The 26,507-nt window shown below is 39.0% G+C and overlaps 1 protein-coding gene and 1 long non-coding RNA gene across 5 annotated transcripts in view; both read left to right on the forward strand.

The window, feature by feature from the left end:
• The first annotated feature begins 1,888 nt into the window (after window positions 1-1,888).
• The window catches only part of LOC103721207 (DNA polymerase I A, chloroplastic-like), a 31,551-nt gene continuing 6,932 nt past the window's right edge, over window positions 1,889-26,507 (forward strand). The window contains exons 1-9 of one of the 4 annotated variants that reach the window (XM_088701512.2): window positions 1,948-2,406; window positions 3,861-4,728; window positions 5,316-5,504; window positions 10,017-10,693; window positions 13,847-14,261; window positions 14,582-14,677; window positions 21,009-21,101; window positions 21,217-21,411; window positions 26,120-26,175. In XM_088701512.2, the coding sequence (XP_088557638.2) occupies window positions 2,267-2,406; window positions 3,861-4,728; window positions 5,316-5,504; window positions 10,017-10,693; window positions 13,847-14,261; window positions 14,582-14,677; window positions 21,009-21,101; window positions 21,217-21,411; window positions 26,120-26,137 (2,691 nt within the window). In that variant the 5' untranslated portion in view covers window positions 1,948-2,266 and the 3' untranslated portion in view covers window positions 26,138-26,175. Of the gene's footprint in view, window positions 2,407-3,817; window positions 4,729-5,315; window positions 5,505-10,016; window positions 10,694-13,846; window positions 14,262-14,581; window positions 14,678-21,008; window positions 21,102-21,216; window positions 21,412-26,119; window positions 26,176-26,507 lie in introns of all 4 variants that reach the window. The other 3 variants (XM_039117213.3, XR_005507496.3, XM_088701511.2) reach the window with 3 other exon arrangements.
• On the forward strand, window positions 14,684-20,254 carry LOC148702997 (uncharacterized). Its single transcript, XR_016396004.1, has 2 exons — window positions 14,684-18,437; window positions 18,491-20,254. It is a non-coding gene; the product is annotated as an uncharacterized LOC148702997 (long non-coding RNA).

Below are 26,507 nucleotides of genomic sequence, written 5' to 3' on the forward strand. Positions count from 1 at the left end.
GCTTTAGAAATGAAGAGAAAGAAGACCAAACAAATGGAAGGAGAGAGAAGCCTCTGTACCTTTCTATTAATGGGTCTTTCCTGCCTTCCCATTTCTTCTTTCCTCTTTGTCAAGGAGAGAAGCCTCCTGCTTCGCAAATTGGTTGGCCTTCGCTTGCTGCCCTCCTTTCCTTCCTCTCCTCCTCCAAGTCTATATCTAGCCCTAAAAAATTATGAGCTTTGGGGTTTGCTTTCTCTGTTTATCACCCGCTTTGCTTTGTTCGGTCACGCCACCAGCAGCAGCAGCCGCCCTCATGAGAGCATTTCTTTTAAATTTAATTATATAACAATCATCGGGCCTTTCTTCTTTTTTTTTTCCCTTTATTTTTTCTATTATTATTATTATTATTATAACGGATAATTTATATAATTCTAGTACAAACATATTTAAAAAAAAAATCAAAAGACAATACATTTCGGAACACTCTAGATAGCTTCTTCTCTTCAACCCACAATGCACCTTGAGAGTGAATCTTAAAGCTCGTTTTTTATTAGAATATTGAGGTTTTCAATATTAAAAAATTAATATTTTTTATTTTTTATTAATATTATTATTATTTTTTTCTCTTTTGGCCATCAGATGGCATTGAGACTTTGATCACATACAAGGCCACCTAATCTGCAGCTCTGTTAGTTTCTCTGTATACATATTTAGCCTGAATAACCATGCTATTCTGAGTATGACCCGGCATACAATTTTATTATTATTATTATTCCTTTTTCTACTTTTTCTTGCATGAATGGGTTCAGTATCTTAACCTTTATCAGTCCTATTTTATCACAAAAATGAAATGGAACAACTAGAATGCACCATGTCCCGCCAAGATTTTAAAAATATTGGATCTAGTCTTTTTAGCATGTACCTATATGTTGGATGCCGTGTGGGCTCTCTTTGGTAGCCTAGCTAAAGAAGAAGATAACTGTAATATATTGATCTCAGAGGAGAGCCATTTGCTTCAAAGTCGGCAGACGGGTTGCAGCTTATTTGTCGAAATATGCCTAACTATAGGGCTCTCAAAAACAAAGGCTGTAATTAAATAGTTGTTTGGTAGCATCTCCCAGGGAGAGTCCCCTACGCCATTGTTTCTCATACCAGCAAGGCCTTCCTATCAGAAAAATACCAAGAAGAGCTGTTTCATTCTATTAAACTCAATAATTGAATGTTGGAGCTGACTATTCCATCACAGACAAACCTAGATACACTCTCAAAAGGCACCAGCACATGAAAGAATTTGCAGTCTTTAGAGGTAGCTGCTTTATCCCATGAATTACAGTGTTCTATATATATTTTATTGTCTCCTTTAGCTGGTTGACGGCCCAGCATAACAAGTGATAATAAGCTGTCATCGTAGCGTCATCCAATATTTACCTCAAGAATAATAACTATAATAAAATTAACAAAAACAGCGCCAGTAAAAATAAAGAATCATATTATCCACCATCAAAAAAAGTTTTAAGATAAATATATACGAACAATATTTCAGAATCAGAAAGATTCGCCGTACTGATACTAGATTCCGTACGGATGCCATACTAGTATAATATCGGTACGGTATGGTATAAATTTTTTTTGATATACTTAAAGTCAATACGCTACTGATATCGATATCGAATTGGTATGGTATGGTATATTCGGTCCGATTTGTTACGGTACAGTATACTATGGAGAGTAATAAAGTCCAACTTGTTTAGGAGAAAAAAACTTTAGTCCATGAAAAAACAAACATGGAAGGTGAAAATCTCAGAATGTAGATTATTTATATGGTTAGATAAAAGTATAATTTATCTATAATTTCTAAAAAAAATTATTATTTTTGATCCCTTCGCCGTTGCCGTTACCAAATTAGCCCTCGTGGCTTGGCTCGATTTCAGCTGATGATTTCTTCGAAGAAAAGTTGAAAGAATGGCATACAGATAATTCCGAAGATATTTGAGGGTATTCTACAAACAGAGCGAACACAAGGATAGAGAGCATCTATGCCCGCCATAGAAATCTTCGGTTTCCTCAACCTTTGCGCCCTTCTCTCTATCCCCTCTTCTTTAGGGTTTTAGAGGGGGACGGCGGTGAGAGCGACAGAGAGAAGGGGAGAGTGCTACGAGCTTGGACCTCAAGAGGAGAGCCCTCTCAAGGCGCCATTCTTGCTGCGCCGCTGCTCTCTTTCCCTTCTTACTTCAAGACGGCTCCTTGCGGCCTCGGCGGTGGAAAGCTGGGGAGAGTCGCGGGGGCCATGGCGATGGGGCTTTCCACCTGCGGCGGCAGTCTCAGGCCCTGCTCCCCCTCTCCCTCCTTCTGCTTCTCCTCCTCCCTCCGCCGCCCTGTCACGGGCTTGACGCGGCCGCCCCTCCGACCCGCCTTGGGTGTCGTCGGGTATTGCTTTTTCTCTACTTCTATGTACTCACCATCTCTGAAGGTGCCGGTGTGAACAATTGCTGGAATAGATAGATACCAGATGCCCATGTGTGTTTTTGGTTCTTTTTCTTAATTTCAATTGGGTGGCTGGAAGTGATAGGAATCTTGGGGTAGGTGGTAGGTAAGTGGCAAGTATTGTTTTGTGATGCAGAAATTTCTGAACTTCTGGTTGTTATAATCGGGCACCGTGTTTTGAATTTTGCTGATAGTGGGATCCCAGTAGATTGAGACTTGAGACCTTGGTCGAGTCACTTGTAGGTGCCCTGAGTTGGTCACAGGAAGTTTCCTGGGCTTTTTGCCATGGAAATGCTTGCATTTCTGATCCATTTGTTACATAAGTTAAAGGATTGTTCTTTTGCCAATGGAATTTCACGAGATGTTGTTTTTTTGGAACAAAGGAATTGCATGGTAATATGACATTAGCTGGCCTTGTCCTTAGAAAGCATGATGGTGCTGTCCATGACATGTGCAAATGGTGAAAAGAAGCTGAGAGCACCGAAGTCGGCCGAACTATCAATCAAATTATATATACGAAATTGTAAATCAAGTAGATATCCAGATAGGTGTATTTTCCGTCCCATCCAACAAGTCTGATTTTTCTCTCTTTCTCTTCAACGATCACCTGCTATCCATCATGGAATTGGCTCTTGATGAATTGGAATCATATGCTGATTGCATACAGGTTCTTAAATTCAAATTGTAAATGCGAACAATGCAACTGGTGAGTCCCAACCATCTGAAAAAGTTTATGTCTTTACTTCGATTTGGCATCCAGTACAGGTCTGCACAACTGTTTTCAACGGCTAAGTCTTGCAGGATTCTCTCCTTTGGTGCTCCTATCTGTTAATCCAGCATAAACAACTTCCTATTTGAATTATGCCTGAAACCTGTCTTTAATCTCAGCTTGCCTCTTCCAATGTTGGGATAATTGCTAGAGCCACATAGGGTGGTCAATGTGATAACCTGACATATAACTTTGTGGACTCTATAAGATTTGATGGTTAGTTATGCATTTCATATGGTTCTTTTTGCCAAATTCTAGATGCACACTAATTTTAACTTTGTTTCAGAAGAGCTGTATAAGGGTGTTGTCTAGGAAACCATATCATAATCTTGACATAATAAATCAACATTAACACATCTGGAAAGTAACAGGTATCTATTGGTTTCATCTAGGCTATTGGATTGAGGATTATGCTAGTTCCATTTAGCTCCATCTATGAGTTTGAAAATTCTCCTTGTACAGTATTATTGTTGACTTCACTTGATGATGTTGTGGATGATGTTACTCTGCCGATGTGGCTCTGAATGAATTTTGTTCAATTTGAACGTATTAGCTTACCTTCTCAATGCATTCTTATTTCATCAGGCTTCTATGGTTATCTAAGATTTTAAAGCATCTTGGGTTGTAGGCAGGAGTATCATTCATTTCCAGAATCGGAGGCTCACTGTTCTGATAATTGGACTTATGGTTCCATAAAACCTGTTGTACCTCCGGTTAGTAGTTCTGGTCCAGTTCTTACAAGGAGTGACATGCACCATGCTGATGGCAATCCTTATGGCCCTAAAAACTTTTCTTCAGATTTTGGATTATCTTCCAATCATGAAGTAATGGGAAGGGCTTACAGTGCTATGCATGCATCACGTGATATGTACTCCAAATCTAAATCTACTTGGAATCGAGAGACATGCAAAATTATGAGAGACAAACTTTGTCAAGGTATTGCTCTTGGCCGTGTTTTAGCATCATCAGAAGACTTAGTAGACCTACAAGATGAAACTGCTTCTAAGAGTGCGAATGGCTTCAAAAAGGCAATTTTTCCAACTTATTCATCCATCAGGGGCAGTATGCTTCCTTGTTCTGCTATGGACAGCAATATTAATACAAGTTTGAAGGAAAACCCTCTTATGGATACCCCTTGGCATTCAAAGTCACTAATGGCACAGGCAGTTGAGGAAGGGATCCAGCCCAATGGATCACAGATGTTGAAGCATATGGATGATGTCAAAGAGCCTCTTTCTGGTTTTGCCGGACTTAGATCTGGCAATGTAGGTGAAGCAGACAGAGAAACATGCCAAAGTACTGAGCATTTCGTTGAAACTTCTCTTGACCAAAGAAGTCATCCCGAAAACCTTATTGGGCCTAAGGGGGAAAACCAACAGAAGCTTGCTCAGATATATGACAAAGTTGCTGTGGTTGATAATATCTCAACAGCAAAAAAAGTAGTTCAAATGCTTATGACAAAATACAGGAATTTCATCCATGCGTGTGATACAGAGGCAAGTGGGCCAAACCATATATCATCATATGATACATACTAATAAGTCCACTGCTGTCTTAACTGTTGCTGAGTAGTGAATAGAATTATTACAATACCTTTTTCAGGATGCATACAGAAATTTGCATATATATATATGTGTGTCTCTGTGTGTGTGTGTGTCACTATCCAAAATATAGAAGATTTATGCCTTTCTAAATGATGAGCATACTTATGTTAGATGTATGGCTTATTAGGAGTTGTGCATGCTGCCTATGTTAAAGTCTGTTCATATATTTCTGTTTTTTCTTGTAGTGCTTCACTATAGAAAAGTGCAAGGTTTATGATCATAGTAGGAAAACTCCTCAAAATCAAATTTGATTCAGCATTGAGCATAATCTATTTAGTTCTATTTTCATGTGTAAATAGTGTACAGGACGCTGCCTTTATATGCCTTTAAAATACACAAATAATTTTTTCACATTTATAAAAATGCATGGTTTCTTTTAAATATTAAATTAAGTTTGAAGACAGTGTACGGACTTATTTATTTTTGCTGCTTTTTTGGTTTAAAGTTCATTTGATTTGAACTAATACATTTCTGCACAGGTGTCCAAGATTGATGTTAAACAGGAGACACCTGTTGGTCATGGAGAGATCATATGCTTTAGTATTTATTCTGGTCCAGAAGCAGATTTCGGTAATGGGAAATCTTGTATTTGGGTGGATGTGCTTGACGGTGGTCGAAATGTTCTGATGGAATTTGCTCCATTCTTTGAAGACCCATCCATTAAGAAGGTTAAATATCAGGGACAGCTTTTTGTTATAATGCTAAATATTAATATTGAGGCATTTTTTTCCTCTAGTATTCATTGATCCTGCTCTTCATACATGTTGATTAGGTGCTGTCTCACGAACTTTACTATATGCTCTAGTCATTGAATTTGTTGATTGGATGTCAATTTGTATGTAGTATTTATTCCCATTCAATTTATTGTATATTCTTTAAAGTATGTTATTTATAAAGGTTTTAAGTTTTGTTCAGAGCCAATTTGTTTTGTTCAATTTTTTGCTTGTAAAAATTATGATCCTGAATTTTTGCGTGAATCAAGATTGAGATTGAGGAAAGGAAGTTTTCGAATTAAAATTTTTCTTACCTTTTGGACCGTAATATGGAGTGATACTGTCTAAACTGAGACTCCACCTAGATGATTAAAACAGAAATTGAAACTAAGTTTAAAAATCTTGGTTACTATAAACTCAAGTGCGGGCAATGTTTAGTTCTGTGGTTTTTCTAAGTTTAGATTTTCAGCTTTTGAATCGATTGTTCACTAACATCTACTGCTTGCTGATATAATTGCCTCTTTGCTGCTAACTTTGAAAGAAAAAAGTGAGAAATTATATCATAAATGATAGCAAAAGGGGAAATGTATGAGGAATATTGATTATATGGTAGATGATGGGTGCCTCTATAAAAAAAATGATGCTAACATTAAGAAAACAATTTTAGAGGTATTTTAATAAGAGCTTGACCTGTTATAAGAAAGTAATGGAGCCTAGAATTTAAGTATTGATGCTTATTGACCATACCTTATCAATAAGTTATTGGTACTGGTGTGCCCTTTGATACCATTACCATTACTAAAACATAGTACATTACCTCATTTGGCATCAAGAGGTATACTGTGTATCAATATAGTATTATAGCATACTGGTAAGGTGTCGATGCCCTTAGGCTTACCTTTACAGGCATTGGTGTTGGTACTTCAACTAGTGGATGGTGAACTCAAGTAGGGTATGCATATTTCCAAGTAACCTGAGGACTCAATCGAACCAACTTCATTGGTTCGATTTGGCTTGAGTTTTCGCACATAATGATTCGGTTCTGGTTCTTATTTTGAAACACCCAATTGAATCGATTTGTTTTGGGTCAAGAGGTTGGATAACCAATCGAACCCAAACCAAACCGATCAATATTATATAATATTATGTATATAAATTTATAGTATACTATATAAAGCCTATAGTATAGTATGCATATAAATCTCATGGTTCGTTATATCCTAGACTTGTAGTTTTTGTTTACTCTTGTTTTGTCAAATAAAATGGTAGGTGTTTTCTTGTTGTTGTGACATCTTATGTACAAGATTTGTAATTTGCTTTTTTTGCGATTACTATTGTATGCTATTGTTGGATTGCTTGTTGGTTTATGTTGTTCACTATTTGTTGTAAGTGGATTTTCTTGTGTAGAGTCAATAAATTATTATACTCTTTTCTTTTAAATTGTTGGGTAATCCAATAACCAACCTGAGCTAACCTGATGTTGTTGGGTTGGTTCGATTCGGTTCTAAAATAGTTTTGTTTTGTTTTGGTTCCAAGAAATAGAGAACTGATATTGGGTTAGTTGTCGGTTGACCTTTAACTAGTACCGACCTGACCCATATGCACCCCTTCCAAGTGCTTCAGTTTGGATATGTTAGAGCCATAGGGGAAGTCTTTTCTATGACTAAGCACATAATCCATGGCAACATATATCTAAGACTATAATTAGTCAGGTTCAACTTTGATCCATGCAAGATCAGAAACCAAACCCATCATGTAAAGGTGGGATACTAAGGTAGATAAAAATCTGTTGAAGAGTTTCAAGGCCCGTTGACGGGTCCTTGATAGCTAGTGGAGGATCTCGGTCACACCAGACCCGTTGACTGGTCCTTGATAGCTCGGGACACCTGGGGTTCCCATTCTGCTCTAGCAGTACCTCAGTTGGTGTTTTTCATCTGAGAGCCCCCACCTCCGAGTTTTCTCAAGGTTAATTTCGATGGGTTTGTTTTGAATGGTGGCGCGAGGGGGGGTGCAAGTTTTGTTATTCGGGACCCGGACGCCCGGGTTGTGGCCGCTGGGGGCCGGCAGTTATTCGACACCTCAGTTTCCGGTGCGGAGCTGAGAGCTGCGTGGGCGGGCCTTCGTCACGCCAGGCGCGTCTTACGAGCCACCTCTATTATCCTGGAGGGCGACTCGGCTACAAGCATTAGTTGGATCCAGGGGGGCCTTAGGGGTGACTGTAGCAATCATCCACTGCTCCGTGATATCTGGATTATGTTAAGGGAGGGGGGGCCATTTAGGCCAAGCATGTGTTCCGAGAAGCCAATGGGGCTGTGAATTGGGTGGCTGCTTATGTGGCCTATCACTCCGGGAGGATCCTATGGGTTGGAGATGGGGAGGTGCCCAGGGCACTTCGAGGCATTTTATTTTTTGATTTTATTGGGTGTATTCGTACTCATCAGGTATGATTTACCCGCCTTAGCAAAAAAAAAAAAGGGTTTCAAGGCCTAAAGCTGGATCAGATTTAGATCCTAATCAGGTTCTTTCATGTTTAGGTCTAATTTCAAGCTTTATACTGGACTTCAACATTGAAAGGTTTAAGGTGCAGAGTTCGAGGGCTGAGGAAAAGGCAAGTTGAGGAAGGAGGGTTCAGTTAAGTTGTGGTTTGCTTGCAGGGAAAGAATCAGATGATGGGAAGAGAAACTAGAGAAAGATGCAGTGGAGGGTGAAGATGTGCTGGCAGTGAGAGGGGGTTGACAGTTTAGTGTTACATGAATAAGGGGCTGAGTTGATGGATGATACAAGAAGGGGGGAAGTAGGGGTGAAGTTGGGAAGGGTGGGAGGTAGAAGAGGAAGTGGAGGAGGTGACAGAATACAGCAAGAGTGATAGAGCACAATGTATAGGTGCACAGTGTTGCCAAGGTCCAAGAAGCATGAGTAGGAAGGGCAAAGTTGAGGAAGAAGATACTAGGAGGTTTTGGGGGGGGGGGGGGGGGGGGTGGGTGGGTCCAGGGGATTGTGCTGTGAACAAGAGGAAAAAGTCAACAATTTTTCTTCTCTCTCTCTCTCTATATATATAATTTGAGGTTTTGATAACCTACAGGATCATCTAATTTACTTGTAACAAACAGAAGTCTATGTATCGTATATCATATACATAATACTATTGCTTCAGGATTGTAATATCAGTTTCAGAAATAGTCAACCAAGATCCTGATTTTAAAATCAAATCGTGTCTTTCATTAGGCTTTAAACCTGATGCGAATGGGGACTTATTTGTTGGATCCAGACCCACTTATTGACTACCAGTTGGATTGGCTTATTGGGCTATTAGATTTTCTAGCATGACACAAGATTCTTTCTTGTACAAGCAATCACATAGTTCAAATGTTGTCTCGACTATATTGAATGTCATGTCATCACTTTGTTGCGTAGGCTTTGTATCTTTTGCCAACCTCATTGACATGTATAATCAGAGGTGCTATGGTGGCATGCATGTTTGCTACAATTCTATAAATTTCTACATTTGACATTGTCTCATGTTCCAAACAAGTAAATGCCAGCAGCATGTGGCCTTTCTGTTCCAATAGTAATTTGTAAAGATGTACAGTATTATTACATCATAGCTCTTGCTGCCTTTGACAAGGCTAAAGTGGTATTGTAAACTGAAATTACACCTATTGAGTGATATGCAAATCTTGATTACAACTGGAACTTAATGAGAATAAAGTGCTGGACTTAACTGGGTGATCATGAGCAGTTGATCAGAGATAAGTTACTGCTGTAGCTGCTTGCTAAGACTAGAGTTTTTATTCGGTGCATTAGGGTCAGAATGGGGCCTAGCAGTGACAAATAGAGGATTGAGAGAGGAAAATGTATTCAAGCTGGCTTTGACCTGTGCAATTCATGCTTTAAACATCTGTATTGAGGAGTTCGCAATTACAGAAAGGTCAGAACAATGGTGGGGGAGAGCCAAGAAGAATTACTTGAGGTAGTGAGAAATGAAATGAACCACTATCTAGTTAAGTTGGATCGTCCTAGGTTTGTTCTTGGATAGCAATAACTGAGGACGTATGAGCCATCTAGCCGAAACAGACTGATGAATTGAAACTTGTTAGATTCATAAACTTAGTTTCCTACCACCAGGCATTTGCATTTTGAACTTTAAACTGCTTGATGTTTCTCTTTCCTTTTATATGTAAAAGAATGTTGAAGTGTAGTGCTTATTTGACATTATTCTCCTGTGCGCCTAAATGTTGATCTAACCATACCTTTACGTAGCTGACTTGCAATTCATGTTTAAGCCTACTTGAAGGTACTCTCTTATTTACAACAGTCGAGGAAAAACCATAAGTTGCGTTCTACTTTCTTATCAATTAATGACCTGGATAGCATGTGAGATTAACTTTAATTATTTTTGAGGTTGAATGCATGAACTGTCCACAGTTACAACATTAGTAAAGATGCTGTCTTTTCTACTTTTTGTAGGTTTGGCATAATTATAGCTTTGATAGTCATGTTATAGAGAACTACGGGATCAAGCTTTCTGGGTTCCATGCAGATACCATGCATCTTGCACGGCTATGGGATTCTTCAAGAAGAGCTGACGGTGGGTATTCTCTTGAATCACTTACTGGTGATTCAAGGGTCATGTCCAGGAAACAGTCATCTCGTGACAAGGAATTGGTTGTTGGGAAGATATCAATGAAGTCCATATTTGGTAAGAAAAAGGTGAAAAAAGATGGCTCTGAAGGCAAGCTTATCACTGTTGCTCCTGTTGAAATTCTTCAAAGAGAAGAACGAGTACCATGGATTTGCTATTCTGCTTTAGATTCAATAAGTACTTTGAAACTTTATGATAGCTTGAAGGAAAAGCTTGGGAAAATGGGTTGGATTCTTGATGGTGTTAATAGAGGATCAATGTATGATTTCTATGAAGAATACTGGCGTCCATTTGGTGTTCTTTTAGTCAAAATGGAGTCTGATGGAATGCTTGTTGATCGAGCTTATCTTTCGGAGATCCAAAAAGTTGCTATTGCTGAACAACAAGTAGTGGCAGACAAATTTCGGAAGTGGGCATCTAAGTATTGTCCTGATGCTAAGTACATGAACATTGGCAGTGATGCCCAAATCCGCCAGCTTTTTTTTGGCGGTACTCTAAATAGGTATCTGCATCATCTTCCTGTCAATGCACAATTTTCAAATTCTGTCAATTAATACCATGTTCCTCCTAATACCAGTCTTTTTCTTGATTAATGTTGTGCAGTCTTTTTGTTTTTTATCTTGTATATTATTCTAAAATTCCTAGTTAAGCACCAATTATGAAAATTGCTGCGTACAACTTATCTGGTAAGCCCAATTAAATTCTTGAGATGGTTGTGATGTAATCTTGATTTTAAGGTACTTTTCAATGTACTTTTGAATATCATAAAGTGGTATCTAGAATATGCAATTGGATCACCTTTTCTTAGAACTTTAACGTTAAAAAAATGGGCAGCTCGTAGCTCGAGGCTCTTGCCACTGTAGGGTTTGGAGAGGGTTAGATGTACGCAGCCTTAACTCCGTACGCAGAGAGATTGCTTCCACGTTTTCAACATGTGACACCCGAGACACTATAGAGCAACCTTGCCGTTGTGCCAAGACTTAACCACTATAACTTTAAACTTTAATATTTGAATATTGTAGTTTTGGGAAACTGTCTTTTTAGACAGAAAAGTAGTGTTTAAGTGCTCTGAAGAGTTTTGTCGTGCGCAAGAAAAAATTTGCAAGTCTCAATTGTCTCTAGTTGGGAAAGTTGTAGATTAGTTAATATTTGCATTTTTTGGGGGTGAATCCATCTTGTCTTGGGCAAGGTTTTAGATACTAGTCGGCATTGTACATACCCATCATTACGTACTGTACCAACCCATTGGCGGTATAAAAGGGGCATTGGTTTTGGCAAATACTGCTAGAAATGCTCCTGTATCACTCAAACCAACCCCATATTGAGCAGTTCAGCAGCAGAGTGTGGTCTATTCGCCTCTAGCTGTGCCTGTACCAGCACCAGACTGAGCCTGTACCACCCCCAAATAGTCCCTTTTGCAATTGTTCTCCCCCATCTGAAGGTGGGAATAAAGTGAGGGAGAATGGAAGAGTGTTTAAGGAGATTGGCTCATAGGATTGAAGTTTGCTTGTAAATTTTTTTTTGGGCTAGGAGATCATTCTAGCTAGGTAAATCCTCTCCTCTTTTCTTATTTCTTCAAAAATCTAAGTTGTATTTTGTTTTTAGTTGAAAACAATCATGGGGAATTTTGTTAAATGAGGATTAAATATTATGGATTTTTTAGATTTTGGTTTGAACACTATGCACTTAAAAACTCTGTAATTCTAAAATTAACTGAGAGAAGGCAGACCAAGAGCATGCTCGCCATATTTATTTGTGTACCCATCAACACCCTGTGGTCATGATCCTCAATAAAATATGCACCATACCCAACCCTAGGATGTAGGCTCCTGTACCTTGATATTCTCAAACCTTTCTTACAGGTGTGCAGATGATGTGGTGACAGTGTGCAGAGCCACTTGACTATGCCAGCAAACTCTATTTATTCAAGCCCAGTTTAACCATAGAAAGTTGTTTGTCCATCTCTCGCTCTCTATATATGCTTAAGAAAACATGAAATACAACATACATCCTGTCTTTAAAGTTTCACTGAATTTGCTTATTTGAGTCTTGAAATGTATAGAGTTGAAGTTGTGTTTGTTAACAGAATGCTTATAATATAGATTAACTAGAGCTGGATATGTACTATGCACATGAGAGGCCATTGGGTGCAGAGGCCCATGCAGAGTCCTGTTTGGCCAGAAGCCGGGTGGAGTGGCGATCTGCTTGGGAATTAGGAAAAGTAAAATCACGCTCAGGGGGAGGGAACTATGAAGACGCGCAATGTATTGAACCAACAGAGGTTTATTTTTGGGGCTGCTTCAAGCTTTAATCTGTGTCCTACTTCAGATGAGGTCTGGCTTAACTAGGACTGAATTTATGGGCCAGAGCTGACTTTCTAGGTCTAGTTATGCGTAGACTGGTCTGGTTTGATCCAAAATGGCTAGAATTCTGTCTTTATAAATAAGGCCAGGTTTGGCACTCAAACCTGATTGTATAGAATATAATTTTTGGATTAGGGCGTATCCAATTCTGATCGTTTTTCATCATGTATTGATCTAAGCAAAGTACCCATTTTGCATTCTTGTTTGCACCATAAAGTTGGCTCAATTTGCTGTTCAGCTCAAGGAATGGTGGGGCTAAATAATAACCTTCCATGTTGTATGCATTTGTATTCATGTAAATTTATGATGTCCTACTCTTGTAATTTTTGTGAACATGATAATGAAGGTTCCCTTTTTGCTTCATGTTGCCTGCAATAGTTGAAACATCATTGATATAAGTGTTTACTTTTATACAATGTTTCAATTATCTGATCATCTTGGAACACTAATAAAGGCCAAGGATGCAGCTAACAACTGTAAGGAGGGTCCAACATGATTGTTTTGTATGAATTGGAAGTTGGAACACTTTGAATAATGTCTAAACCATCGTGTCCGTAAAGATGAACCTTCTAATATGTGAATGTAAAATCATCTTAGAACATTTATTAGAGAACTCTAGACTCTAGAGAGTTGAAATCCTACCCTGGTTGAGGAGTTAAGCATTTTCACTTGGTCCATGCAATGTGGTTCTTACATAGGTGTATTTGATTAGTGTATCAAGCGAGGTTTAGAGGTTTAGGCGTTCCCTACATGGAGGAGCTTTTAACCTTGATGAAAATGTGGGAGTCTTTACTCATCATTCATCATTGCTAAAACATTCACTTCTTCAAGGTTTTAAATAGCAGTATCGAATCCCATACCCTTCTTTTCCATCAGTATGGTATGGATACCAACTACATATTGAAACCGAGAACATCAAAATAGTGAGGTACTAGTACGGTACCAATACCGATGGTATTTGCAGTATGGTTGTTATGATACCAGGGAACTCATTAGTATAGACTAGTATGTACAGGCTGTCTCAGAACGGGTTACTGGTGTTGGTTTCACACCGGAATGGTATGGTACCAACAGTACAATCCCATTCCAGGGGCTTTTGAGTCCATGCTCTTGATAGATTGGCATGATTGTTAGTCATTGAGTCCCATCTATTGTCATTTGTAACTACATATATGCTTGCATCCTTCTCACAATTTTGATGACTCACACTTATGTATTTTGACATTAGGAGTTTCTTATTTTTGGGTTTCTACCAATTCCGTAAGTTCTTTTTTATTTCATTTTTTTTGCAGAAAGGATCAAAATGAATCACTGCCTTTATCAAAGACCTTTAAAGTGCCTAATACTGAAAATGTGATTGAAGAGGGCAAGAAGTCTCCTTCTAAATATCGGACTATTAAATTAGACAGTCTTGGTGTACAAATGCCAACTGAGATGTATACAGCTAGTGGGTGGCCTTCGGTTTGTGGTGATGCTCTGAAAATTTTTGCTGGAAAGGTCTCCACTGATGAAATATATCTAATTGATGAATATGAAAATCAGTCTGATAGCACAAGTTCTGATGGCAAAGACACATCCTTTTATGGATCTGCTTATGAAGCATTTAATGGAGGCAAGGAGGGGAGGGAGGCTTGTCATGCAATTGCAGCCCTTTGTGAAGTTTGCTCTATTGATTCCTTGATATCCAATTTCATTCTTCCCTTACAGGTGACTTGATACTATGGCATATGTTAAATTTTTTAATCTATGGACAGGATATCTTGGACATAAGAACAGAACAACCATAGGTGCACATATAATTCTGTCTAATTCTCAAAAAATTTCATCTGATAATGTGACATACAAAACAATTTTTAGATGTGATTTAAGATAGTATGCTTTTGATATGTTCATGTTATGTTCTTTCTTTTTTGTTTTGTTGGGGGTGGTGGTGGTGGTGGTTGTGAAGGTAGTTATTTGAAGAGATCTTTGGTGTTGGCCAAAAGTATATAGTGGCTGATGGTGGTGCTATCTTCTTGTGGATGCAGGGGAGTCATATATCATGTAAAAATGGGCGCGTTCACTGTTCTCTAAACATCAATACTGAAACTGGACGTTTATCAGCCAGGAGACCAAACTTGCAGGTTCTGATCTAATCTCTTTTGCTGCCCTATTTGTCATATGGTTGTTCGAAGTGGCGAGAATGGTTGATTATGAGGCAATATTCCCGATATTCTTGCCAAGTTGCTAATTTTTGCTTGAAAGATTTAATACCTCTTGCATAAATTTCACATTGATTGTTTTATGTTATGGTGCACTTCTTCTCCCTTCTATCGCTTTGTCATACTCATCATTTAAATGCATGGATTTGAAAATTGAGCTATGGACCTGTATTGGTCACTGGCTGGTAGAATACACACTACGATGAGCTGGTACCTGTTGGTTCAAATGAGCCAGAAAAAGCGTACAAGTTGTACGGGGCAGAGGGTTGTTTCAGAGTGGCAAAAGTGGGTATGTGGTCAGTTCATCTGTTGTACCATCACAAGAAGCCACTCTGGTTGATATGATACGTACTGGGAAATACAGGGTTGGTAGGGGCAATATTTCAATCCTTAATCTTATGTGGATGTATTCTTTGCATATCATGACTCAATATTATAGTCAGGAAACTTAAATGTTCAAAAGGTTAGAATACAAGAAGGCAGAGATACATATCTTAGTTAATAAAAAGGTTTAGAGATCCAGAATTGATACATACAAGAAGGCAGAGATATGTTGGGTTAGGTAAAATTCGGTAGGTGTATTGCCGCGTCGTAGGAAAAGAGAAGTAGAACTACTCTCACCAAATTGATGACCCAACGGGGTGGTGTCCCAAGCGATCGACCGATACTGGCTCCATACGGATACAACAAAACACTGTATGGAACCCGAACCTCGCAAACTTAGGTTCGGGAAACTTTAAAGATTTCTGGGGAAGGGAAGGTTTCCCCTCCTCCGAACCCCCTCCCCTTCCAAGGGTTAGGGATATCACGGGAAGGGAAGGTTTCCCCTCCCTCGAACCCCCTCCCCTTCCCATCTTTTATAGGATATTCTTACCCCCCTTCAGCCTATGGTCTCGTCCCCCTCAGGGGGAATATTCCTATACTCTGAAATCCGGTTTTCCGGAATTTCAGCTTTCCGGAAAGGGAGGAGAGGAAACAGAACAACATGAGAAGTATTCGAACAATTGCCCGGATACTTGTCCTAAGTTCGGGATAAGAAATCAGAAGTTATTTTCCATACAGTATCCGGTGGTGAAGTGGAGAGAGAGAGCCCTTGTCCCTCTGTTAGGTAAGTCGGGGGTATAGATTCTCCACTTCTTATTCATATGTTTTAATACATGAATAAGAAGTTTCTTCTAAATCTTTATCGTGCAATAGGATTAGTACTACTTATTTATAGTTTTAGAAATGGGAATTTCTAAAACAACTGCTTCCTTTCACTGAGGTGAAAGAGGTGTTCTCAAACGGCGAAGCCTTACCTCTTATCCGGTATTGAATGCCCTCCCTTAGAGATGGCATCCAATACCTGAACTCCTCTTCCATTTATGGAACGTTTCCCCCCCAACCCCCTCGGGGGGAGTGTTTATATGGAACGTTTCCCCCCAACCCCCTCGGGGGGAGTCCTTACAAGTGAAAGTTTCTCCGATCGGAGTTGTGTCGGAGAAACTTACCTTCCATTTATGGTTCGTTTCCCCCCTTCGGCCTATGGCCTCGTCCCCCTCGGGGGGAGTGGTTACAAGTTTGAAAAGGAAAGTCCTCATTTCGTTCGGCTTGGAAAGCCTCACTTCACTTCTTTTTTGAAGCGTGGATTTTCTCTATAAAAAACGAGTTATAAAGTGGGTGAAAGTTGATCCGATTATCTCCGACTTAAAGTCCAACTTTTATCGGATGACTTTTAACATTAAATAATCTCTGAACATGTATCACCTAGTTGGAAAAGCTTTCCCGAGTAAATCCTTCTAAGGATCCATTTATCTACGGCACTGATGGATTAGGATTTATTATCGCTGAAGTTGTTTTCCGCCAGGTCTCGGGCCCTAGACTAGCCGGAAAAGTCCGAAGTAAACTAGTCTTAGGATTTACCGACTGGATATCTCTAAACCATTTCCTCCTACATTCATTTAACCAAACATATCTTAGTGAATAAAAAGGTTTAGAGATCCAGAATTGATACATACAAGAAGGCAGAGATATGTTGGGTTAGGTAAAATTCGGTAGGTGTATTGCCGCGCCGTAGGAAAAGAGAAGTAGAACTACTCCCACCAAATCGATGACCCAACGGGGTGGTGTCCCAAGCGATCGACCGATACTGGCTCCATACGGATACAACAAAACACTGTATGGAACCCGAACCTCGCAAACTTAGGTTCGGAAAACTTTAAGGATTTCTGGGGAAGGGAAGGTTTTCCCTCCCCCGAACCCCCTCCCCTTCCAAGGGTTAGGGATATCAGGGGAAGGGAAGGTTTCCCCTCCCCCGAACCCCCTCCCCTTCCCATCTTTTATAGGATATTCTTACCCCCCTTCAGCCTATGGCCTCGTCCCCCTCAAGGGGAATATTCCTATACTCTGAAATCCGGTTTTCCGGAATGTCAGCTTTCCGGAAAGGGAGGAGAGGAAATAAAACAACAGGAGAAGTATTCGAACAATTGCCCGGATACTTGTCCTAAGTTCGGGATAAGAAATCAGAAGTTATTTTCCATACAGTATCCGGTGGTGAAGTGGAGAGAGAGAGCCCTCGTCCCTCTGTTAGGTAAGTCGGGGGTATAGATTCTCCACTTCTTATTCATATGTTTTAATACATGAATAAGAAGTTTCTTCTAAATCTTTATCATGCAATAGGATTAGTACTACTTATTTATAGTTTTAGAAATGGGAATTTCTAAAACAACTGCTTCCTTTCACTAAGGTGAAAGAGGTGTTCTCAAACGGCGAAGCCTTACCTCTTATCCGGTATTGAATGCCCTCCCTTAGAGATGGCATCCAATACCTGAACTCCTCTTCCATTTATGGAACGTTTCCCCCCCAACCCCCTCGGGGGGAGTGTTTATATGGAACGTTTCCCCCCAACCCCCTCGGGGGGAGTCCTTACAAGTGAAAGTTTCTCCGATCGGAGTTGTGTCGGAGAAACTTACCTTCCATTTATGGTTCGTTTCCCCCCTTCGGCCTATGGCCTCGTCCCCCTCGGGGGGAGTGGTTACAAGTTTGAAAAGGAAAGTCCTCGTTTCGTTCGGCTTGGAAAGCCTCACTTCACTTTTTTTTTGAAGCGTGGATTTTCTCTATAAAAAACGAGTTATAAAGTGGGTGAAAGTTGATCCGATTATCTCCGACTTAAAGTCCAACTTTTATCGGATGACTTTTAACATTAAATAATCTCTGAACATGTATCACCTAGTTGGAAAAGCTTTTCCGAGTAAATCCTTCTAAGGACCCATTTATCTACGGCACTGATGGATTAGGATTTATTATCGCTGAAGTTGTTCTCCGCCAGGTCTAGGGCCCTAGACTAGCCGGGAAAGTCTGAAGTAAACTAGTCTCAGGATTTACCGACTGGATATCTCTAAACCATTTCCTCCTACATTCATTTAACCAAACATATCTTAGTGAATAAAAAGGTTTAGAGATCCAGAATTGATACATACAAGAGGGCAGAGATATGTTGGGTTAGGTAAAATTCGGTAGGTGTATTGCCGCGCCGTAGGAAAAGAGAAGTAGAACTACTCCCACCAAATCGATGACCCAACGGGGTGGTGTCCCAAGCGATCGACCGATACTGGCTCCATACGGATACAACAAAGCACTGTATGGAACCCGAACCTCGCAAACTTAGGTTCGGGAAACTTTAAGGATTTCTGGGGAAGGGAAGGTTTCCCCAACCCCCTCCTCTTCCAAGGGTTAGGGATATCAGGGGAAGGGAAGGTTTCCCCTCCCCCGAACCCCCTCCCCTTCCAATCTTTTATAGGATATTCTTACCCCCCTTCGGCCTATGGCCTCGTCCCCCTCAGGGGGAATATTTCTATACTCTGAAATCCGGTTTTCCGGAATTTCAGCTTTCCGGAAAGGGAGGAGAGGAAACAGAACAACAGAAGAAGTATTCGAACAATTGCCCAGATACTTGTCCTAAGTTCGGGATAAGAAATCAGAAGTTATTTTTCATACAGTATCCGGTGGTGAAGTGGAGAGAGAGCCCTTGTCCCTCTGTTAGGTAAGTCGGGGGTATAGATTCTCCACTTCTTATTCATATGTTTTAATACATGAATAAGAAGTTTCTTCTAAATCTTTATCGTGCAATAGGATTAGTACTATTTATTTGTAGTTTTAGAAATGGGAATTTCTAAAACAACTGCTTCCTTTCACTAAGGTGAAAGAGGTGTTCTCAAACGGCGAAGCCTTACCTCTTATCCGGTATTGAATGCCCTCCCTTAGAGATGGCATCCAATACCTGAACTCCTCTTCCATTTATGGAACGTTTCCCCCCCAACCCCCTCGGGGGGAGTGTTTATGTGGAACGTTTCCCCCCCAACCTCCTCGGGGGGAGTCCTTACAAGTGAAAGTTTCTCCGATCGGAGTTGTGTCGGAGAAACTTACCTTCCATTTACGGTGTGTTTCCCCCCTTCGGCCTATGGCCTCGTCCCCCTCGGGGGGAGTGGTTACAAGTTTGAAAAGGAAAGTCCTCGTTTCGTTTTGCTTGGAAAGCCTCACTTCACTTCTTTTTTGAAGCGTGGATTTCCTCTATAAAAAACGAGTTATAAAGTGGGTGAAAGTTGATCCGATTATCTCCGACTTAAAGTCCAACTTTTATCGGATGACTTTTAACATTAAATAATCTCTGAACATGTATCACCTAGTTGGAAAAGCTTTCCCGAGTAAATCCTTCTAAGGATCCATTTATCTACGGCACTGATGGATTAGGATTTATTATCGCTGAAGTTGTTCTCCGCCAGGTCTAGGGCCCTAGACTAGCCGGGAAAGTCTGAAGTAAACTAGTCTCAGGATTTACCGACTGGATATCTCTAAACCATTTCCTCCTACATTCATTTAACCAAACATATCTTAGTGAATAAAAAGGTTTAGAGATCCAGAATTGATACATACAAGAAGGCAGAGATATGTTGGGTTAGGTAAAATTCGGTAGGTGTATTGCCGCGCCGTAGGAAAAGAGAAGTAGAACTACTCCCACCAAATCGATGACCCAACGGGGTGGTGTTCCAAGCGATCGACCGATACTGGCTCCATACGGATACAACAAAACGCTGTATGGAATCCGAACCTCGCAAACTTAGGTTTGGGAAACTTTAAGGATTTCTGGGGAAGGGAAGGTTTCCCCTCCCCCGAACCCCCTCCCCTTCCAAGGGTTAGGGATATCAGGGGAAGGGAAGGTTTCCCCTCCCCCGAACCCCCTCCCCTTCCCATCTTTTATAGGATATTCTTACCCCCCTTCGGCCTATGGCCTCGTCCCCCTCAGAGGGAATATTCCTATACTCTGAAATCCGGTTTTTTGGAATTTCAGCTTTCCGGAAAGGGAGGAGAGGAAACAGAACAACAGGAGAAGTATTCGAACAATTGCCCGGATACTTGTCCTAAGTTCGGGATAAGAAATCAGAAGTTATTTTCCATACAGTATCCGGTGGTGAAGTGGAGAGAGAGAGCCCTCGTCCCTCTGTTAGGTAAGTCGGGGGTATAGATTCTCCACTTCTTATTCATATGTTTTAATACATGAATAAGAAGTTTCTTCTAAATCTTTATCGTGCAATAGGATTAGTACTACTTATTTATAGTTTTAGAAATGGGAATTTCTAAAACAACTGCTTCCTTTCACTAAGGTGAAAGAGGGGTGTCCTAGAAGGAAAGCAGCTATTTTAGAAACTGTTGTATTTGAGCCATCTGGATATTTGATGTTCTCATGTGCTAGAAAACCAAGTTTTCAATTGGCACTTTTATTTTTCATTTAGCAATAATGAAACAATTTTTTGATGCTAGATGGATTTTTTTTTGAGTTCTGCAAGTGATAAACATTTAATTATAAAATAGTATGAGGGAAACAAGAAAGATACCTAGAAAAATTTCTAAACTTGAGATTGTGTAAGGTCAAATTTATTTGGGTTTTGTGTTATTATATGCTGCATATTGTTTGGTTTTGTATTTTATTCCATGAGTGTAGGATTGAACCAGCATCCTGTAATTTATGGAAGTATAATGCTCTTGGAGCATTTGTAATATTGACAACCCATTTCTAAAGTTTGTTGCTGTCCACCGCGTAGCTCAATCATTTGATCATGTTATTATCTATGAAGGTTGGTGGATGATTTATTCGGTTAAACTGACCCTGCATTTTGCCCCTATTATGAGATTATTAGTATACAATTGTGCTTATTGCATAGTCTTTTACAAATTTTACAAGATTTTATTTACATGTTTTTTCCTGCCTTACAATCAGAATCAACCAGCATTAGAGAAGGATCGGTACAAAATTCGGCAGGCTTTTATTGCTGAACCCGGACACACTCTTATTGTTGCTGATTATGGGCAGGTTAGTAGGCCAAACGCCAATAAAAAATTGTTGCTTCCTAAAACCATAGTTTTTTATTGCATGAATTAATTTGTTTTTTTATTACATTGGATGTTGTTGAATAAATCATAAATAGCTGGAGCTTAGGATCTTAGCACATCTTGCAAACTGTAAAAGCATGCTGGATGCCTTCAAAGCTGGTGGAGATTTCCATTCTAGGACAGCTGTGAATATGTATGCCCATATCCGTAAAGCTGTTGAAGAAAAGAGAGTACTTCTTGAGTGGCATCCTCAACCTGGTGAAGAGAAACCTCCAGTTCCACTTTTGAAGGTAATTATGTGCTGAATCTTTGTACACTCATAGTTTGGGATCGTAAATAAATAACGTTATGAATAGCAAGCAGTTGATTTATTCCAGTAACTTTGTTGGAAGATATGTCAAGGAAATAATGCTTTCATCGTTCTAGCTTTCTTTTTTGTTGTTTTAGTATAAACATGAAAAATTTCACTTGTAAAAAGAAATGTAAAGGTCATTTTTTTATTATTTTCCTAGCATCTTTCTATTTGCGACTTCGTTATGTTGTTTTTTTTTGTTTATCTAATTGATCTTATGGACACCATGATTTTGTAGTCAGATCGTAGTAAGACAAATCAGCATGTCTAGCTCCTACGGAGTTGACTCAGTACTCAGTAATTTTTTGTGACTGCTAGATGTAAAAAATTCAAATTGTCAAGGATTTTCCTAGTCTGTCAGGTGTCACAATTTGGCTCATGTGGAAGTTGCATTTGTCCTTTTTTTTTTTGATAGTGCTCTTTTGTGATATCAAGCGGCTTCCTTGAAAAATCAATGGCGTATCCAACTGGCACTAACCTTCTTCATGCTTTATTTAGTGAATATCTCTATTCTCAATCAAACTTAACATACATTTGGTTTTACAAAGTATTTATGCTATATTCAAATGTCTGATTGTATGCAATTATCTACTGAGTTACACCCCGTTCGATGCGACGTTCGCAGCGGAATTCGAACGGGACGTCGTTCATCGTATGAACGTGCCTCGGATCGTAGAATTCAAAAAATTTTCTAGATCCAAATCCAGAAGATCTTTGAACTCATTAGGAAGGGAAGATTAGGATTTGAGGAGGGTTGATTAAGATTTATAAAACTGAAACAAAATCAGAAGTTATTAGATTTGAAGTTCTCATCTTCAAAAATTCTGCAGGTGTAGAACACCGCAGCCTGATGATCTATTCTAGGTTCCTGTTTGAGCCGCATAATTGTTCCGCCTCTGCAGGTATCCACACGAGGATCTAATCATCTGAGAATGGGTCTTACCGGAGTGCTAGCTCCTTGCAAAGACCTCTCATGACTATCATAAGTTGGAATAAGAATCTGCAACTTACCTTCTTGATGAAGAAGCTTTCTTCTTCAACCTTGCACGTGGATCTTCCTTGCCTTGCTACCGTGGAAGAAGAGGAGGATGAAGACCCCTTGCTGTCGTAGAGGAGGAAGAAAGAAGAGGAGGCGTGGAGAGGAAGAGGAGAGAATTAATTCATAATGTCTCCCTTGCTACCCTTTTATAGATTGGGTTTAGGGCCTCTCCTAATCTTATTAGGAGTATGGGACTATAACCCACCCTTGGATTAATGCCAAGTGTCCAATCCTTGTGCTCATAGATGCATGACATGTGTCCACTTAATCAATTGATTAATTTTCTAATCACATTAGGATTCCTAATCTCATTAGGAGAATTAATTGATTTGGGAGCATGCATCCTACGACGCCATGTTGACTTTAAAGTCCGCATAGTGTGAACATGACTTAAGTCATATTCATCCTACGACGACATGTGGTCTTTAAAATCCGCACAAACCTTGGTTTAATCAAATTGACCCAATCATGAACCCAAATCAATTTGGGTCGAACCCAATTTGATTTGGCTCATTAAATCAGCCCAATTGCAATCAATGTCACTTAATTCTTCTTCCATTAACTCACTAACACTTAGTGGGTTAATTCAATCACCAATTATATTGATGATTGATTTCTATTGTGATTCTAAATCACAATTATAATAGTCTGACTAATTAAATTCTCTATGTGTGTGACTCCGTAGGTTCTATTCTGACTGGTAGTGAGATATATTGAGATCTCCATCTCAATATCACTGAAACTCCTTTCAGTGGACTGAAACGATTTCAATTCTACTCTCAGGGTTCACTGATCACCAAGTGAATGCCTTCAAGTCTCACAATCCACTAGTGACATCTAGCAGTATGTGGTGGTAACCTAGCAGAATGGAATGTCTGAACCTCTAGGTGCAGTTAGTGTATGATACAGTCCTTCTATCATGGATCCCGACGTGACGGAGGTTATGGATATCTCGTCAAACCCCATCGTCCGTCATATGTTAAATTTATATAACTTCCAGTTCGAGATATGGAAAACTCTTTTTCCAAAATACTTGGCCAGGAATTTATCGAACTCAGTCTCATAAATCACATAGGATCACTCCTAATTTATCAAGGTCGATAGATCCGATCTAGATGCAACTCTATTCCAAAATGAACCTACTGTAACCAATCCGCACTACAAGGATCCGAATGGCTAGGGCCCAAGTTCACATGCTCGTCAAATTACAGCAACCTCATAGTGAATAGCTGAGGCATCGCAGGTCAAAGGACTAGTTATACAACTGCAGCATAAGTAATCACTGACGAGTGGATAAACATCCATATGACTACTATCTTTGGTTACGCTTAGTACTTTGTTCTCTAACAAGTACTTGCATAATCACTCCAGTGTCTCTACACCGTGGACTCGAGACTCGTCCATCTGACTAAGTGATCTGTGCACTAATCTCAGCGGATCGATCACCATCCCTCGTGATGGATCCATCGATCAGGAGCATTTAGAAATTAATCCCTAATGACATATGCCTCAAATTCTCAACTCCTTGAGAATAAGTGTCATCATCTATTAATTTCTTGGACGATTCGTGGACACATACAAACATGAATGAAAAACAAATTGCCCAATCTTATTTATTAATAAGAGTCAAATTACAAATTTGTGCCCCAGATTACAAATATGCGTCAGCCACGTTGGCTTCTAGGGCATACTTCTAACATTATCCACGCACCATAATGTGCATTTCTAGCTGAACTGGGTTGGTTTTGTTTGGATATGATCTAGATTCGAAAAAATCCTGTATTTTCATTTATTTTGGTTGAATAGGTTGGTTGGGTGGTTTTAGATTGAAACAGATAATTTTCAGTTGTAACTTGGCTGAAATTCTTTTGTTATTATTTTTTCATGATGCCCTTGAGTTCAGAATGGGATCTTGCTAGTATGTTATAGACTGAACCTTTTAATTGGATGGATTTTGGAAGTTTGCAGAAGGCTTGGAGGCATTTGGATGTTGAAGTCTATAAATTTCAAAGGATAGGGATAATTCATCCCCAAATGTTTTAGTTCAGTTCCTAATATTTGAATGAAAGTTGCTACAATACACATGCTTTTTACACAAGCATATTCGATCTCCTTGGGATGTAGTATTTTTATCATCATTCTCATTACTTGTTGTTGCACTAGTATTCATGTTCAGATGCAATTTGGAGTTAATATGTGATATTTCTTGATTATTTCTAAATTTCTTGATTATTTCTAAATTTGGAGTTAATATGTGATATTTCTTGATTATTTCTAAATATGTGATATTTCTTAATTCTTTTGCTACTATATCATAATTCTTTGTTGAGATGAACTTTGGATCATACAATCACAAATTTAGTCATGTAATTTTCTGATTCTGAAATTATTAAAAGTGGGGACTTTGTAAATTTCAAATTGAATGCATATGTTCCTTATGTAGAGAAGTTGGACTCTTTGGTCTGTTAATGGTCTTGTGAAATTTATGGTCATAATTGTTGGCATTTGATATATTGCTGAGTTGTGTTTCTTCAAGACTGATGCTTACTTTTGTTGAGTTGCTAAACTAAATAGGAATCTCAAAACCAAGATATTTAATTTTCTATGATGGCTACCATAACCAACCTAATGCTTCTCTTTGTTTTCTTCTTTCTTCAGCAGAAATGCTTCTCTTTTTTAAGAAACATATTGTAGGGTGATATGTTCTTTGGTTGTTTGGTTTTGCTATTTTTTTTTCTAGTTTCTCTTTTATGTATCTTTCTTACTTGCAAATAAAATGTTGTTGCTTCATTTAGTTTCAGACTGTGACTGCTGAAACTTTATTAGTTAAAGAATGTCATGGTCGTAAATGATAATAAAATGTTTTTAAAACCTGCACTATTTTTCCATTTTCTTTTTTCAATCTTCTTTGTCATATTTTTTGCATCCCATTTCATTCCTGTTTTTAATTTTTAATTAAATCCTGACCACAGTTTTCCAAACTAGGACAAAAACTACCGAAACTATTTAAATATTTGTCTGTACATGAAGTGAATTGCATACTAAATTTAGTTTTTTTCTGAACCTTGGGAAGCACTGTATTTCTGCACTGTAAAGGAAGATGAATTGTGGCTTGCTACTGTATAATGTTTGTTTGGTAAAACAGCTGAGGAATCTGGAGGCATACACAACTGATAGCTCTCTGCATGTATGGATTGTAACCTAGAATTGTCCAGTCAATCATTCTAGTTGTCCTTTCAGTTACCAACTCTATGACATTTAAATGGATGCTAATTTTCGAAGAAGTACCACCACAATTTTCTTCCAGTCAAAGGTTTTGCAAGTTGTCACTGTTATTATCATGTCCTATCAATGTCATCACCATATAGCATGAAAGAATATGGTAAGTAATGTAGGCATTTTTAGGTATCAATGGCTATGAGATTCAAATACAGTGGAAAAGTCAAAGGCTTTTAATAATGCCAGATAAAATTACTAGGTCTCTACTAGCATTATGAAATGAATGATGTATTTCCTCTTGTTTTCAGAAAACTTTATAAGGTCGGACTTGCTACCTTACAATGTCAACTTATTTCCCTTTTTCCTGTGCATGCAAGTTGGTGTGCAGGTTTTTGCGCGTCTGTGACTCTGTGTTTGGGATTTCTGATATAAACATGCTGCTATGTGAGTATGATGGTCGACAGAATCAATGCCATCCCTAATGGTTTTTTTTATCTTGCAATCCCTAATACCAAGATAAATTAGAATCTTTTCTGTTCATATTTTTTTTATTCAAATAAAATTGACTTCTCCTTCTGTAAGCATGATGATTTGAATGTTTTGATGCATCAGATAATAGCTCTTTCAACTTGAACCTTTCTGTAAACTCTTGTTCTATATATTGACTGGCATCTGCCTTGTATGATTTAATCATGTAATTTTTTTTTTATTTCTTCATGAGTGATGAAATTATGTGAAAAAGGGACAATTGCAGGCATAGTGCAGAGTGTTTGATT

This window comes from Phoenix dactylifera, chromosome 7 (genome assembly GCF_051530095.1).
Source record: "Phoenix dactylifera cultivar Ajwa chromosome 7, Ajwa_hap1_PhDact_Kaust_v1.1, whole genome shotgun sequence".
NCBI classification, from domain to species: Eukaryota; Viridiplantae; Streptophyta; class Magnoliopsida; order Arecales; family Arecaceae; genus Phoenix; species Phoenix dactylifera.